Raw genomic sequence first — 17,418 nt, 5'->3', positions numbered from 1 at the left:
GGGAATGTGTCTGGGAATTCAGATGTAGCATTAAAGTGGCACAGATGGGAGGAACATGCAATTTAGTTGTAAATACATGCTGTGCTATTAGATGTTGTGTTTTTCTAAGATGGTATCGTGTTTGCTGGACACTTTTCAAGCTTGTGTAACAGGGTCAGACTTTCTGCAGACTAAGCCTAAGGTTTATAAAATCACATTAATTGAAGTCTGCCATAGCAGATGAAGGGGCCTAATGCTGTTGCAGCAAAAACAACACACGTTTAGTTCAAGTATGTTCTGGCAGAGGTAGGAGAGAAGAGAAAAAGGGAGGGGTGGAGAAGACAAATGGAGGAGTCTTTCAGCTTCAGATGAGTGATGGGTGACACCAAACCATCCATACAGTCCCATTTAGTTTAGACACGTTTTGTCACATTTAATTTAGACACATTTGTCACATTTATTTTACTGTCCAGGTTAGTGACTGTCCCAGGAGACTCCAGTGGGATGGTTTCCTCTCAGGAGCATGGATCTGTGGCTCACAGACTGTGATGTGGGACCACTGCCAGAGCATGGGAGGCTCTCCAGAGTCCAGACTCCTTCCCATTTGGCTTATTCCCATGCCAGTGGGATAGAGCAGCCTGCCCACCTTTGAAGAGGAGCACACAGGCATGTCTTCCAAGCCAGCCAGCTCTTTTTCTAATGCTCTGTGCTCTACCACCAGGATTGAGATGAAGGAGACTTCTTACCAACACCCATTCTTCCCCCCTCTTCTTCTTAAGTATTCCTGTAGCATTTTGTTGACTTTACAGCTCTGGTATCAGACAATACTTTAAATAGAGGCATTGTCACACCTACCATTAAAAAAAGATGGTATTGATATTTCCCAGGTTTGCTTCAGGTGATAAGGACAACCTGTAACTTTGGGTGGGAGTAGTTTTGCAAACCAGCCCCAGACGTGGTTTGTTGTGTTAGATTAGGCTTAAAAAAAAGTAGGCTCTTTGAAGGTGACAGTGCTGCTTAAATCACTGAAGTCAAGGACTGCTCTCCTAGTGAACAAGGTTCCTCTGAGAGAAATTCAGCCCTCACAGTGATACTCCCTTGAGTAGCAGCCTTATTCTCTGCTGCCCACCCAAGGCTCTGCACTTTACACAGAGCAAAGGAGAATAAAACTCCTAACTCTAAAACGGATACACTGAAAGGGGAAGAAACAATACAGGCCAGGGAAGAACTGGAGTTAAGAATGGAGTGACTTGAAAAGCCATGGAGGAGGCAAAGCAAAGAGAAGCGTGGGTGTCAGAGCGAAGGGCTGCAGTGAGTACAACACCTAACTGATGGCTGATACTCTGAAAAAGTGAAAAAACCAATAAATAACCAAGTCTTTCCCCTGGTTTTTGTTTGCATCTCAGTCAGTGCTCCCAGAGGGTCACAAGAAATCAGCAGCATTACACAGACTCCGAGATGCTGTGACTGTCTTTGGTTGAGACCTGGTCTGGATCTCAGTTACATTAATGGAAAGATTCCCTCCAACTGCAAGTGGGGTTTTGTCTTCCTGACCATATCCTTTGTGCCTCAAACTGCCATTCCTGACAATTTCCTTTTTTCTCTCAGCCAGGGTCAAGTTGCTCTTGGAGGGCGTGAAGAGAATCAGTTTCAGTTGCTAGAGGATCAGACAGTCACATAAATGCAGGTATGTTGGCTTTTGAGGTTTGGGTTGGTTTGTTTGTTTTTCGGTGGGAGGATTAAGTTTGTGAACTATAGAATTGGGTGGTTTGGGTGTTTGTTGTGAAGTGAGCTAAGGCTTAGTAAGACATGGAACACAGACCCCATCATACCTGGAGTGTGTGTTCATCTGTTTCCTTTCTGCTCTTTCTATTGAAGCACTGAATGTAAAATGGAACACACGTTTTCTTTTGATTCAGAACTGTCTTCATGCATTCTTGGCAATCTAAAGTGATTGCATTAAACCTACTTAGTGCTTCTCTTTCATTCTAAAGATAGAGAAAAGTACTAGTAAAAAATAACTTCAGTAAAGCTTTTCACCATGACATACTAAGTATCACCATTTTAAAAAACAAAGGGTGAGAGGACAGAAGCCTATCACAAATACTTGGCTGTTAAGGAGATGGTAAAAACAGAAGCAAACTTTTTTTTTTTAAAAAAAAGGAAATATAATTTGAACTGTTTATATTACCCAGCCTCAAGTATTGTTTCTCAGCCAGATAGGTGCTTAAGGATGTGAAAGTCAATCCTGCTTTCCAGTCAGAAGAGAAACCTTCTAGAATGGTTGTGAAACCACCAGAATAGAAGAAATTATTTGGAACAGAGTTACCGGAAACAAAAAAAAAATCATTGACTTTTCTATTTTTTGCTTTTCTCCTCATTTGTGAAAAGTACTGATTTGGAATAATCAGGCTCCCAGTGTGAAGATGTGAGAAGTGCTGAGCCTAGCCCAGGTAGAATGCAGCAGCTCATTAAGCAGTGGATTTGTGTTCTGACAAAATCTCTTCTTCACATTTTGCTTAACTCTTCTTCCTTCACTTCCAGTATCTAAATGTTAAAGAAGATTGCAAAGCCATGGCTTTCTGTGCAAAAATGAGGAGCACAAAGAAGAGTGAAGTAAACCTGGAAACCCAGCATCAGGGTTTAGAAGTGCTTTTCTACCTGCAAGATAAAAGTCCCATTTGTTACAGCAGTGGCCAGTTCACCTCGGAGGAGCTGTGCATTGAAGCTGCCCAGAAGTGTTGTGAGTATCTGGATTTGATCTAAGTTCTCAGTGGCAAGGCCTGACAGTATCCAAAGTGATGTGTCCTTCTCTACATGCTAGGCAGTGCCTGTAGAAAAAATCAGCATGTTATGTAGTCTAGGGTGGAACATTTTGCCAAGGGTCAGGTGGGGCAGTTCTTAAACTGCTTGAAATGGGAGAACTGTCTGGAGTTTTGTGTCAAGTGGTGATTTCCCATCCTGGTTTCTGGCAGATACAGGTACTGATTTTTTTAATCTGGGTGGGATGAGAGAGTTGGGGGTGTTCAACCTAGAGAAGAGAAGGCTCTTGGGAGACCTTGTAGTGGCCTTCCAGTGCCTGAAGGGGCTCCAGGAAAGCTCGGGAGGGACTTTTTTAAGGGCTTGTAGTGAGAGGACAAGGGGGAATGGATTAAAACTGGAGGAGGGGAGATTTAGGTTAGACACTAGGAAGAAATTCTTTGCTGTGAGGGTGTTGAAACCTTGGCCCAGATTGCCCAAGGAAGCTGGGATGGGGCTTGGAGCAACCTGGTCTGGTGGGAGGTGTCCCTGCCCATGCAGGGGGTTGGATCTAGATGATCTTTAAGGTCCCTTCCAACCCAAACCAGTCTGGGATTCTGTGATGATTCTATGATTAGTTTTCCTTTAAGAGAAGAGGAGACACCCTGTGCAAGTAAGTAAACACAGACCTGCCTTTACCTGGTGTTCTAGTTGCTGAGCCTGTCAGGATCTGACCTGTGTTATAAAATATTTTGGAGAGGGCAAATGAAAAAATAACAAACAAAACCTATTTGCTGGTTTTGGTTTCTGTTATTTGACACTTCTTTGCTGTAGCACTAGTAATTCATCTCTTAAGATAACCTGAACTGTGGTAACACATAAATATATAATGGAGATACCTTGCTTTGTCACTGTGGCCTTGACTCAGCAAAATATTTAAACATCTATGTAATTCTGGAATTAGTGGAATTAATTTATATTTGAGCCTCATGAACCAGTGAACTTTTACATTTACAATTCCATAAAGTTCTTTCCTGCCCTGATCTCAATTTTGTGTTCCCCAAGCTTCACAGAACACTAAGTATTGTTCAGCTCATGTGGGAGTGGTGAATCTGCCTGTATAAACAGGCAAACTGGGCATAAGTTTTCCTGTACCTTTTAAATGGTTTCTTCTTGGTCCTTGTAACACTGAGTACCCTTCAGTTCATTTGCCAAAGTACTTCTCTTCCATTGGAAAGGCAGGAGTGATGGGAGTGTGAAGGACAAACCTTGTCAAATAAGTGCTCATGTTGTTTTTGGAAGTTTGAATGGAAATGAGGAGTACTTAAACTCCACCTGTTAATGTCAGTGTGTAGGAGCTGTGAACTGCTGTTGGTGTGGGTGTGAACCTACACACTGCAACTGGTCCCAGGAGTTTCTGTTGGGAGTTTAAAAGCCTTGAAGGGGAATGACTTAAAGTGAGCTTTCCTTGAGGGAGCTTCCTTCTGCCATCTCTGGCTTTTCCTCAGTCCACAGCACAAGGCAGTGGAGGACAGAAGTCTGACCCGTTTCAGCCAGCCTGTGGTGCTGCTCCGTGCTGCACATCACAGCTGGAAGGGTTAAACCCGTGGGGGCATCTCCCTGCTGCTGGTTGATCTGCAGAAGACAGTGGCTGCCCGACCCCACCTGCTGTGAACTGTGCAATTAGGCTCTTCAGCTTTTATTTCCTGGGCTTCTTCCCTTCTGCTCTCTCTCCCCAGCTGGCAACAGAAATGGTTCCACTGAATTCTGCAGGACCCCAACGAAGTGCTCTGCAGTTGGCCTTGTTTCAGAAAGGCACTTAAGCACATGGTAACTGTGCTCTCTGCAGAGCTGCTGCCTGGCCAGGGCCTTTGCAAAAAGCCCTTGTCCTCTCCAGCAGGAAACTCAAGGAACTGAGCAAGGAATTCAAACAACCGTAGACCTGTAAACATACCATAGCCTGTTTTTTGCTGGGATGATATAAATGCAAAGGTTGAAACAGGACAATCTAGATAAAAGTCTGTTTTCTGTTGGAAAAAAGGTCTGTTGAATTAGCAAAGAATGGAAAAATGACGTGTTGTGCTTCCTGCTTGTTGGCTAACGAGAAGGGGATTTTCATCCTGTCACTAAAAGCTTCTCTTTCAACTATGGGAGTAAAATTTATTAATAAAATACGACTGAGAGCAAAGTTCTGGTGTTGCTGAGTGGTTCTGTTAAAATACCCATGTCTGCAATCTGCAAAAAGGGAAGATTTTTAAGTCCTTTCCTCTGAAGTTCAGACCTTTGGCAAAATTAGGATTCGGGACTAAGTTTAATGCTGGAAGTAGCTGAAATGATGTGCTATTTAATACACCATAAAACTAGTGGAGTCAACCAATGCACAGTTTGCAGTTCCACTTCAGCCATAACTTTCTTAATGTTTGTTTTAAACAACCCTTGGTATCAGATTCTTTTTATGGTCTGTTTTGCAAGGTCAGATATTTGCTTTATCCCTTTTATATTTTTTAAATGTGCGTATATCTTGCAGCCTGGTGATTCATACAATTGTTTCCTCTTCTCCAACAGCTATATCTCCTCTGTGCCATAATCTCTTTGCACTGTATGATGAGAACAGAAAACTCTGGTATGCACCAAACCAGGTCTTTAAGATAGATGAGAAAACGTCACAGCGGCTCCATTATCGAATGAGGTAAGTGCAAAACATCTGAAAAATGATTCCTTGGCCACACAGGATGGGTGCTCTGACTCTTACTGCTGAACTCATTAAAGCAGCAGGTTGCTTTTCACAGTGTAGAGAAGAGCTTAACAGGAGAAGCTTAAAAAGTCTCCTGATTTTTTTGTTTGCATCTTGAAAAAAGCCCCAGAAGTGAAAAAGCCACAAGAACCTCTATCCACAAAGCTGTAGGTGACTGAAGGAGCTAAAAGCTAAACTGGAAAAATAAACAGGATCAGAGAATGTTGTTTTATTAGGTCAGTATTTTTGCATGTTTCAATTTCCATTTGAAGTGTTTGAAAGGGAACTCTACTCCTACTGGAGTCAATGGGAATTCTAGTATGAGCCTGAAAGGGAAAAGCAAAGTGCTGTTGCTTTTGGAATTCTTCTCTGGGAATGCAGAGGGCTTTAGGTGATCTTGCTGTGAGTGCCCTGAAACCATTGTTGCCAGGATCTTTACCTGACATGTGCCATCAGACTGGGCCTTATGTGGCATACTTAAAATAGACACAGAACCTGTGGAGATTTTGGGGAATGGGTGGGTACAGCAGCCCTCATCCGCTGGAGCAGGAAGGCAGGAATGCTGGCAGCCCTTCAGCACTCTCACATGCTGAGGCTAAAGGAAGGGTGTCCTTTTAGGATTTGATAGAAAGCTAATTCTGCACATTACACTTCTTTTTTGGATTTTTAGTCTGACTTTTCTGCATCAATACGAGCTTTAAGCATATGATGTAGGAGAAAAATATATGGAATAAGCTTTGCTTCCAAGAATAATTAGTCTAGAGACTTTACCCATCTTCCTAAAGCAAGTCCACAGATCATTTTTGCTGATTCTTCAAGGTGCAACTGTAAGAAAATAAGCTTTTATGTATGATTCCTTCTTTGGATTAAAATGTAATACTCATATGCACGGTCAGTTTGGACTGTAGAGACAAAAACTTCAAGTAGTGATATATCTATATGCATTTTATCCTCTTTTTCCTGATAATCTCTAGTCAGAGAGATCATGACTCTGAGAATTGGCACGTGTAAACCTCAGGTTGTGCATCTAAACCATTTTCTAGGCTCCTTAGAGAAAAACAACCACTTTGCTTATGCAGATACAAAGAGAGAGCTTTGAAAATATGACCTTTGAAGGTGTTTCAATTCTGATTACATTTGTGCCAGACTGGAGTTGTTATTGTTGTTGGATCAACTGTTACGAGGGGGGGAAAAAAATACTGATAGTCAACAAAAAGATCTTTGCTTTTCAAGTAAGGATGATACCACTGCCTGTTTTTAGCAGAGGAAGAGGACATGATAGTTTTGTCCTTTTACTGTATCAGAGTCTGTTAACAGTGTTAACCTTGACTAATCTCAGATTTAAACAGCTGCAATTAAGTTTGGCAGATAAACTCCATACAATAATGCAGTTGAGTGACTCTCTAGAAGAAGCTCTGAGGACTCTCGTGGCTTTTTACAGAGCATTAAGTGCCCTTTCTTGCTTCAAGAGATCAGTCAGATTAACCATGCATTGGATAATAAAAACTCTTGGCATAATGTGTATCTGGGGCTTTTCCCCCTGATACTGAAGTTCTCTGATGTGGTCTGCTCTCCTCAAGAGAAGAAGGTGGCTTTTTAAACATGTAGTTGTGGGAATTTAATCCTCCAACTAGAAGTATGATGCTGTTTTTAACTCATTTCTTAAAGAGAACAGCTTCTGCTGTGTTTGGTGTTGATGTTTCTGCTTTGGGTGAATGCTGAGAGCTCTCTCCAGGGACTCCTTCATTCCTACTGCATCTTACCTGCACAGTGGGTCAGACCACCTTCTTTACACCTGCTTGAACAGTATACTCTCTTACAATCCTCACTGGGTGTTTGTAACTCTATCCAGTTTTAGGCACAGGGGCAAAATTACTCCATGCTGAATTTTGTTTTCTTGAAATTCTTCTGTTCCACCATTTTGAAGCTGCAGAATGCCCTGCTTCCTCCATTTAAAAGTTCTGGTGGTTTATTTTTTTAGGCTTAGGAGCTGGGATTTGAAGTTTGGCAGGGGCATCTCTTTTGTCAGCTGCACTTCATGAAAACTGGCAAACTTTGGTCTAATAAAACGTATTTAAAATAATTTCTTATGCATTTAAGAAAATACTATGAGTTAAGCAATAACATCTGAAGATTCCTGTCTCCTTAGGAATACTGTAGTGTATTGGTGAAGTGGTGTTTTCCTTTCTTTCATTTCTGATCTATTGTGTGTCTTGGCTTGGGCATCTGAACTGAGAGCACAGCTGAGGACTGAAGAATTGTGGGCAATACAGGATTGTGAAACTGTTCTCTGAATGGATTTTGTTTATTCAGAGCTCTGCAAGAGGCAGAATCTCTCTTGAAAAAGGAAAATGATCTGGGCTTACTTAAAAGTGCAGTGTATCAGGCTGTATATAATCATTTAGAGACTAAATCATTTTTATGTGGACAGCCTTATTTCTGAAATTTCCTTCCACTGATAGGTTTGATTTAGTCATGTCCTATTAAAATTGTATCTATAAAACTAAGGTGTGTGGCTGAGCAGTTTCAAACACATTTAGATGTTTGATTTTTCTCCCACTGCTGAAAGCTTTAGATTTGGTTTCTGACTGTGCAGGTTTCTCCTCCTCCTCCTGTCCCCATCACATCTGTGCCAGCTGCTGTACTTCTGGTAAGGTCTGAAAAGGACTTGCTTTTCACTTGAAGCTTTGTAACCAGCCTTATATTTCTTTCACTTGCCTCAAGTGAAAAAAAAAAACCAAAACAAAACAAACCACCAAAAAGTCTACAACATAAACCACAGTATTTTGTAACATCCTGGACTAATTAGCACAGCAGCTGATGGAGGAGGAGTTTAACTCTTCCACGGCTGGGTTGTGTTTGAGCCAGAGGTGGCAGCGTTTCTGGGTGTGGAGAAGGGACCCAAGACACGTTTTTGGAAAGAAGGACTATCAGGGCTGCTACAGGTGAGAGAGGACAGCAGATCCCCCTCTAGCATTCCCATTTTCTGGGTAAAGTGCAGAACTGATCCTTCCCAGGTTGACCTGCCTGGGCTGTCTCCCAAAATCCCTCCCCTCCACTGGTTCCCACCCATGCTGTAGGTACTTGGAAGGAGAGGTGGGTTGTGCTCCTGAAACCCAGGTGCACAGAGTCTCCTTTCAGGCTGGTTTGCAGGACTTCTGAACTGGAAACCTTGTGCTCCTGTTTGTGCTTGTGGAAGTGGAACAGTAAGAATTTGTCTCCCCCTCACCCCAAGCCCATGGCTCTCCTCAAGGCAGTGTCTCTCCTTCTGTGTTGATGTGGTTCCTCAAAAATGGGGCTCTAATTTTTATTGTAGCTTCTAAGTGTTGTTGTAATCAGTGCAGTTTAATGGGGAAAGGAGCAAATTCTCCTCTCAGTTACAAACAATACACAATACCTTGCCCATAATTATTTTCAGGAAATAATAATAAAAAAAAGGAATTCTTAATTATCACTGGTTTTATAAAGGAGCATAAGGGAACAAAGTCATTTCCTGGAGGCAGAAGGATTGGGTTTACTTTGCTTTGCTTTATATGCTCCAACCAAAGGAGCTCTGCAGTATCTTGCAGTACTTGTCAGGAGTTCCTGGTATAGTTTTGTGTTCATGTCCCTACTCCTGCTATAGATACATGCCTTTTGGGGACTTAACTTAGAAAGGAAAGTCTCTTTAACCCTTTGGATAAGCCATTTTCTCTTGGGATAAAACCACCAGCTGTGGGTCTATGCACAGTAGAGGCTTTTCAGTCTCTCACACTGCTCAAGCAATGTCAGAGGTGATGGGAATGGACTTGTCACCTGAGTGGTGTCTTCTTGTTCAGTGGACTGTGTGGGCCACGCCAGGCAGTCAGTCATGGCATCCTGAGTGAAGGGTGAGGTACTGTTGAGTAGAGACACTCCAGACTTTTGGCTAACACACCATTTTCCCCCAGTTCCTCAGGCCAGACCTGCAGTTTCAGCAATGAACCACTTTAATTTGCAGTCTCAGGGCTGATAATTGATGGATTTTGACTTGTAACTGGTTTTCTTTTAAAAGTTTAAATTATGTATCGAATGCAAAAGGATGGTTTCCCCAAAAGGTTTTAAAGTTTCTTCCTCTTTTCTTGCAAGATACTACTTTACAAACTGGCATGGGGCTAGTGAAAACGAGCCCTCAGTGCGGAGGCATTCACCAAGGAAGACAAAGAGCACTTATGAGAAGAAGCTGGCTCCAGAGGGAGCCCCCATACTTGATGCAAACTCTTTAGAATACATCTTTGCACAGGTAAGAGGTTGCTTGGTGGTGCTGACTCTGTGTTTCTGTGATTCTGTTTCCCTGCACAAACACTGTTTGATCCAGTAGAAGCTGCTTTAAAGACCTGTTTTCAGACTATTCAAGCACATGTAACCTTACCTTATTGACAGTCCTGTATGGTGGAGAGAGGAGAATTTGCTCCATGAAGAACAACCTACCCATATGCAGAAAGTGTGAAGAAACTGCCCATCTCACAGTCCACAAATGACTCCGGTTTTACAGCATATTTTCTTTTAATATTAGCTATTTTTGCCAATAAATACCATCATCTTTTATTTGCAAAACATTTGCACATAGTGACTTTGACTTTTATAGTCCTATAGAGGAACATTAGCAGTATAGAAAGGGACAGTGCAGTGTCCTTTGCATGAGTCTTTTTTCCTGTGGGATGTTAAAAAATGGATCAAATCACTGCCAGCCTGATGACAGGCAGGTTTTCTTTGCTTCTGCTGTGCCTCCCACTTGGTAGCTGCTAAGTAGGCAGGGTCCCTGTTGCAGAAAGCTTGTGTTCTTGTTCAGAGAAGTTCACAGACACACAGAGGGTTTTGCAAAGCAGTAACTGTCTGGGTTCACCAAAGAAGTGGAGAGGTTGAAGTTGATGGAGGCTTGTGAAATGAGCAGATGAAATGCAGCGGAGAAAAACGTTTGCTGCTAATTCTGAGTGTACTTACTGCAGGATTTTCAGTCTTTGTGGTATGATTGTGGCCTGCAGAAAAAGAGAGAGCATGAAGCTGCTCCAGTGAGTCCTTGTTTTGTTGTGAAGCCACAATGAAGCACCAAGTTACCTACAGCTCTCTGTGCATGTTCATGGTGCCACTTGCATTCTAAAGTGATAAAAGAAGCACAGATTTTTTTTTTCTGCATAATCAAACTTATACCATATTTCACATGAACACTCCCATCTACACTTAAAAAATAGATACACTTGCAGCTGTAAAATTGAGTGTTGTCCTTCCTTTTTCTTTTCATCACCTTTTTTGAGTGCCAGCAAAAAGAAGAAAAGCACCTTTTCAGTTGTGGAATGAGTAGGGACCCTAATGGGTCTTGTCAGACAATATTGGGTCAAGCAGGGTTGTGATGATTCCACCTGTTCTCAAACTGTCATTTTAAAAGACTTGTGTTAGGCACAGATGCTGGTGGTTCTTCTCAGGTAGGCTGGGTTTGTGGGGTGACCAGGGCTTGCCCAGATTTCTGTCCCACTGGTTCCAGAGAAGACTGCATCTCTTGCCCAGCTCTTCCCATCCTCTCCTACCCGCTGCTGTCCTGGCTTTTGGTTTTGGGTGACTCTTCTTGCTCGAGAAGAGCCCCTGATCTTGTGCCATGATGCTTGCTTAGAGATCAACTGTGACAAATACCAAAGCTGGTAGTTTTCTTGTTTTGCTTCCTATTAAGGGTCAGTATGACTTAGTGAAAGGCCTGGCACCAATCCGTGATCCTAAAAATGATGAAGAGGTCCATGAAATTGAGAATGAATGTCTGGGGATGGCTGTCCTTGCAATCTCCTACTATGCCATCAAGAAAAACATGAAGCTTCCCGAGCTTCCCAAAGACATCAGGTGAGCTGGGATCACTTCTTTGTCATTGTTGGGTCTGCTGAACTTCTCTCCAGAAGGGATTTGAAGGGGTTCCACCTTCCAGGGGCTGCAGTACCAACTGCACAGTGGTTTGCTGTAACCCAGAGTAAGGCAGTTGCACGTTTTTAAAGAGTTAAAAGTTGAGGAGACAACAGTATTAACTCGTAGCATTGTTTTTCTTTCTAGTTACAAGCATTACATTCCTGAAACTTTGAACAAGACTATCAGACAGAGGAATTTCTTAACCAGGATTCGGATAAATAACGTTTTCAAGCATTTCCTGAAAGAGTTTAACAACAAAACCATCTGTGACAGTAGTGTGTCTCCACGTGAGCTGAAAGTTAAATACTTATCCACGATGGAGACCTTGACTAAGCATTATGGAGCAGAAATTTTTGAGACCCCATTTTTGCTGATTTCCTCCGAGAATGAAATAAACAGATTTAATTGTGGAGACAATGAGACCCTCCCACTGTATGAAGTCATTGTCACAGGAAACAATGGCATTCAGTGGAGGCTCAAGCCAAATGTAAGTATCCCTTGATAAATGGAAACCAGAGGGTTGCTTTGGGGGGTGTAACAAAACAATGGTCATGATCTTCAGACACTGCAGATCAGCTTTTTGTTGAAAGGACTTTCATAGGGTCATAGGATTGTGCAATTTGGAAGGGACCTCTAGAGATGTCTTGTCCAACCCTCTGTTCAGAGTTAGCTTTGGGATCAAACCAGGTTGCTCAGGACTTTATCCATTTTGGTCTTGAAAACTTCCAAGGCTGGACACTGAACAACCTCTGGGGGCACCCTGGTCACCAGGGAAATGAAGGACTTTACTGTGTCTGCCAGACCAGACACAAGTCCTGAAAGATCAAGGTCTGGGAAGGCCCTTGTGCCTTGGTGCTCTGCCTTGATGGCAGAGCCTGTTGATGCTTTTCCTGGCTGTGACAGCCCAGGCTCCCTGTTTGCTCATACTTGCAGACTTCTCATGACTCAGTTAAGACACTGTGACTCTAAAGCTTTCTCACATCAGTGAGATTTTGTCTGCACATAGAACACTTGAACAAATCAGCCTCTTTTTGCTTGCCTCAGCTCCCCACGGTGATGGGAAGCCCACTGCCAGCTCTCTGCTGTAGCACAGGAAGACTTGAACTTCGCTCCATTTCAATGTCACCTAATTCTCTGATGGACAATTTCTGTTTTAAATGATAATGTGGGGGTGAGGGCAGGAAGAACTCAAAATGGAGCAGAAAAGCTTACAAGAAATGCAGCCTGTTTCTTGCAAGGCTCCTGTTTCTGCTGATTTATACTTATTTAAATGTCTAAACCAAAGACTTTCATCTCAGTTGGAACTTCTCTGTGACTAGCAGGAAGCTTTGCTCAGCCTGAACATTAATCTTCTTTCAATGATGTTGTTACCAATAATTTTCAATAATTTTTGACCTTCAGCTTCAAGCTGATCTGCAGGCAGGATTTCATCTGCTGCTGCTGGGTTAGGCATGAACAGCAACAAGAATGCTGAGTTCTGAGAGAGAGTGTTTCAAGCAGATAATTAAGAAATTTCAGTAGTTTGGTGGGCAGTTCTTGATAGAAGTGTGTGATAAAATGATCCTTGCAATACAGGTTCACTGAACATGTAAATGGATTGATAATTCAGTGCAAAAAGCATTCAAGAATTAAATAGCTTTGCAAGATTAATTTGTCATGACTGTTACAGAGTAAAAACACTCTGCTAAAAAAACCCTTGTTTTTAATATTACGCTTTTATCCAAAATTTATTTGCAGTCTGCTCAGACAGAGAAACAGAAGAAGAAAAAATCTGATGGCAAAACCAAAAAGGATGAAGAAAAACACAAAATTCAAGACTTGTGGAACAATTTCTCCTACTTCCCTGAAATCACCCACATTGTGATCAAGGAGTCTACAGTCAGCATTAACAAGCAGGATAACAAAAGAATGGTGAGAACCAAACCTGGGACAGCTCCAGTGGTGTTGGGCACCAGGTGACAACCTCCTTGAGGAACATTTTCTAAAGTAACAGCTAAACATGTTGTCCTCAGCACTGGGCAGGTGCCAGAGTGCTAGTTTGAAGAGCAGCAAGCTGGTGAGCACAGTTGTTCCTCTCCACTTGTTGCTGCAAACTGCCTGGTGGACTCTTTGGCTTCTTAGTCTGTGGCCTTCCTCTGTACAGCTTGGACAGCCAAAAGCAGCATCAAGAAAGAGGAGCTCAGCAAGGATGTCAGAGAGGAGACAATTCAGAGAGGACCTGGAGGGAAGGAGAGGAGGTTTGATTTAGATACCCAGTTTTAGTGTCCTAAGTGGTTCTTGCTGTGGACTGTCAGCTGTTAGAATTTGGAAAGGAGCTTCCAGAGGGCCCTTGGCTTCATGTCCCCAGTCCTGAGTTTCTGGCCTTTCACAAAGGCTGGCACAAGAGTTTTCCTTACGGATCTCACGTAGAGTTCCAGCAAAACAGAAGTCATCCTGGAAGGTGGAAGTTTCTAGCCAGTAATAAGTGGGGAGGCTAGAGAATGCTCAGTGTTGCCTCCCTAATATGTATGCTTGTCTGTCACAGGTTTCTGGGCAGTTTGTAGTCATCTCTGTGCAAAAATTGCTGGGTGTTAAACCACTCTTGAAATGTTTTATCAGAACTGTGAGGACTCTTGGCTAACACCTCTCTTTGCTGCAGGAGTTAAAGCTGTCCTCACATGATGAGGCCTTGTCCTTTGCATCCCTGGTAGATGGGTACTTCAGGCTGACAGCAGATGCCCACCACTACCTCTGCACGGATGTGGCTCCTCCCCTGATTGAGCACAACATAAAAAATGGATGCCATGGACCCATCTGGTTAGTAAAACGTTGGATTTGCAATTTCCCACTGGAAAAATGAGTCCTCTAGTACTGCTGTGTAGGAAATGGGACATCTGGAAGGTGGTCAGTTAACAACAGGTTGTAGAACAACTTGGTTTTCCTGATGATGATATGGAAGAATGTCAAGTGTTTCACTCCACATCAGCTCACCTAGAAAACCAGTGTGTCCTCATGTCACCAGGAAAATTGGCTTCGTCCTGGCTCAAACCAAGACACCTCACTACAGGAGGGTTTTGAGGCTCACTTCACTAACAGCTGTAAAGGTCATTGTTGGCTGAACAGGTGGGATTATTCTGGGTAAACCAAGCTGAACTGTTATCTGCACTGATCCTGGGAGTCCTCAGGTGGAGGCACAAAACCTTGGGTTTTTTAAAGTAGCTGAAGGAAGTATTTTCCCTTCTTCCCTCCTTTTTGGCTTTTCCCTTTCTGTTGGAAGATGGGGCATGTGGAAAAGGGAGAGCTTGGGTGTTGGAGCAGCGTGTCCCCCTAAGCATGCGGAGAGCTTCACGCAACAGGCTTCCCTTGCTCTTTTGCAGCTGACTGTGAGCCTGTCTAATGAAGACAAATGTTGGAATAATGGTATCAATATTTCTAAGTTGCTGTTCTCCAAATACAGGGTTGGTCTCCTGTGTATTTACTAATACTAGATTTTGGATGCAGCTGCTCATTCCCTGTTTCTCCTCCTCCAGCACGGAATACGCCATCAGCAAACTGCGGCAGGAGGGGAACGAGGTGGGAATGTACGTGTTGAGGTGGAGCTGCACCAACTTCAACCACATCCTCATGACTGTGACTTGCTTGGAAGGCTCTGAGGTACGTCAGGTGGGACATTCCCAGCAGGAAGCTGACCGTGAGCTGAAGCCCAGCAGTAATCTATGTCGATATATTTATCAAAGAGCCATCTCCCTTACCTTTGTTGGTAGCTGGTGCAGCAGAGGGTAGATGATGGTACTTGATTTTCTCCAGACCCTTCTGCTGTATCATTGACTGGTTTGGGTTGGAAGGGACCTTCAAGATCATCCAGTCCCAACCCCCTGCATGGGCAGGGACACCTCCCAGCAGCCCAGGCTGCTCCAAGCCCCATCCAACCTGCCCTTCAACACTGCCAGGGATGGGGCAGCCACAGCTTCTCTGGGCAACCTGTTCCAGGGTCTGCACTGTCCCCCCTCCAGGGGGGTTGGAATGAGATGATCTTCTAGGTCCCTTCCAACCCAATCCATTCTATGATTCGATCAGCTTGGGAGAGCAGAGTAGGAAAGTTCAGTTGCTCTTCCCCAGCTCCTCTGAATGAAACTGGAAGGTCTGATCACCTGCCTGAAATCTTGTCTCATGCTGAACAGTGTGGGCTGTGAAAGGCAGCTGGGCTATTTTTAAGCTAAGATTTTGAAACCCTGGTCCAGATTTTGAAGTTCTTGGCTGAGTGAAGAGAAAGTTCCTTCTGAAGGGTCAGAGCTTCTGCTGGCTCTCAGGCTTTGCAAAACGCAGAAGCCAGAATCTAAACTTAGATATTTGCATCTGTCTGTTGCTCTTCTTCCAGTGGGTTATGATGAGCCTTCCTGGGACTGAAGGTGATAGGAACTTTAGGGCCTTTTTCTACTTCTGTGGAGTTTGATTAGAGGACCTTATCTTAGGAGCAGGTGACTGACTGGTCCTACATGTAACGTGAAAGGCTTTTGAGGAGCTTTTATGGCTTTACAAACATCCTTTCACTTCAATGATGGGTATTTTGTTGTTTTTTTCCCCCCTCTCTCTGGTAATACCAGATGATAAATAATTCAATCCAGTACAAGAACTTCCAGATTGAAGTGAAGAAAGGCGAGTACTTCCTGCATGGTTCAAACAAGTCCTTCTCATCCTTAAAAGAGCTGATGGATCACCTGAAAGGACAAATACTTCGGACAGACAACATAAGCTTTACACTGAAGAGGTGCTGCCAACCAAAACCCAGAGGTAATCTGTCCTTTAACAGAAGCAACACAATGTATTGTTGAAAGGAAACAAACTCCAGAAATAAGAGGCATTCTCAGTGTCTTTGGTTTGTTCTGGATTCTTCTGTGAAACTCTTTTATCACTTAAGAGTGGTTAAGTGGAAGGCTTTTCCTTCTCTGTGGAGAAGGAATCTTGTCAAAAAACGAAAGCAAGCACCATGAGCAAGGTTGTGGGGTCTCCTTTTAATGTTAGAAGCTCAGCACAGGATGCTCAGGGGTTGGAGCTTCTAGAGCACCAGCTTCTTCTCTAGTTTGTGTGAACTCTTCAAGTGACACTGAGAGAAGTTCTGGTTTCCTTTATGCACCCAGATGTGTTTAAAAAGAAAATGTCACAGCTGACTCAGAGTCATGGGCTGCAGGGTTGCTGTGAAGCAGGGACCATATAAGGTCCTTCCTCTGCTCCACTGAGTCACGTGCCAGGCAGAGCCACCACACATCACGCTGTGTTCCTCTAGCCAAGGAGGGCTCCAGCCTCTGGTTTGAAGCTTGTCTGCTCCCATTATGAGCTTTCCTGACTCTCTTAATCCTGAGGAAGCAGCAGGGAAGGTTTGGTCCCCAACTGCTAGCAAGCAGGACAGCCCTGCAGTCAGTAGATCCATCTGTGAGGTCAGATTTTGAGAGGGCTGGGACAATTGTGCATTTGTTAAACTTCACACCAACCCTGGGTAACATGGTTTGCTGTAAACTACAAGTGCCTGGCAGCTGTTTGATATGAAAGAGGAAACACAGCAGGATGGTTGTGTTGATCAGATAATGGTTTCCTGTTAGAAGAAGGGGAGTAACTGGGCAACAATAATTACCTGCTTGTTCTGACAGTGTTAGAGGAGAATGTTCTCTCTGTAGAGTGACACTGAGCTTGGCAGCACTTCTGAACAGCACTGGTGGTTGTCAGCAGCATGGAGACATGCAGCATGGAGACATTTTGATTACAACTTGACAGCTGCATTTGGAATGGAACAAAGTGGGTCAAGGGGATGACTGCCCACCTCAGCTTTTCCTTGGCATCACTTCCCTTGGGGTCCAGTGTGTTATCTTGGCTACTCTGTTCCCTCTTCCCTGGTTTTATTTTTTCTTTTTTTCCTGCTATTTCAATCTGTGTATTTAATTGGTTATTGACAAAGACTAACAGAAGGCTCAGTCCCAGCCACTCCTGTGTGCAGTGAACACTGCTCAGTTTCTGAACAGCAGCCCTAATATGGCTGATATTAACATTCTAGATATAATATAAAACATGGAGCTCTGCTGCAGTGA

At 43.4% G+C, this 17,418-nt stretch overlaps 1 protein-coding gene across 3 annotated transcripts in view; it reads left to right on the top strand.

Annotated features, from left to right (window-relative positions):
• The window catches only part of JAK1 (Janus kinase 1), a 57,705-nt gene that overhangs the window by 28,907 nt on the left and 11,380 nt on the right, over nucleotides 1–17,418 (top strand). For 2 of the 3 annotated variants that reach the window (XM_051625491.1, XM_051625493.1), the window contains exons 2-11: nucleotides 1,588–1,666; nucleotides 2,524–2,722; nucleotides 5,284–5,407; nucleotides 9,560–9,713; nucleotides 11,136–11,299; nucleotides 11,504–11,846; nucleotides 13,097–13,270; nucleotides 13,998–14,155; nucleotides 14,869–14,992; nucleotides 15,943–16,129. In XM_051625491.1, the coding sequence (XP_051481451.1) occupies nucleotides 1,661–1,666; nucleotides 2,524–2,722; nucleotides 5,284–5,407; nucleotides 9,560–9,713; nucleotides 11,136–11,299; nucleotides 11,504–11,846; nucleotides 13,097–13,270; nucleotides 13,998–14,155; nucleotides 14,869–14,992; nucleotides 15,943–16,129 (1,633 nt within the window). In that variant the 5' untranslated portion in view covers nucleotides 1,588–1,660. The remainder of the gene's footprint in view (nucleotides 1–1,587; nucleotides 1,667–2,523; nucleotides 2,723–5,283; nucleotides 5,408–9,559; nucleotides 9,714–11,135; nucleotides 11,300–11,503; nucleotides 11,847–13,096; nucleotides 13,271–13,997; nucleotides 14,156–14,868; nucleotides 14,993–15,942; nucleotides 16,130–17,418) is intronic. The other variant, XM_051625492.1, reaches the window with a different exon arrangement.

The sequence above is a fragment of the Apus apus genome, chromosome 7 (genome assembly GCF_020740795.1).
Source record: "Apus apus isolate bApuApu2 chromosome 7, bApuApu2.pri.cur, whole genome shotgun sequence".
NCBI lineage: Eukaryota > Metazoa > Chordata > Aves > Apodiformes > Apodidae > Apus > Apus apus.
Note: the sequence above shows the minus strand (reverse complement) of the source record. Positions and strands in the feature narration are given on the sequence as shown.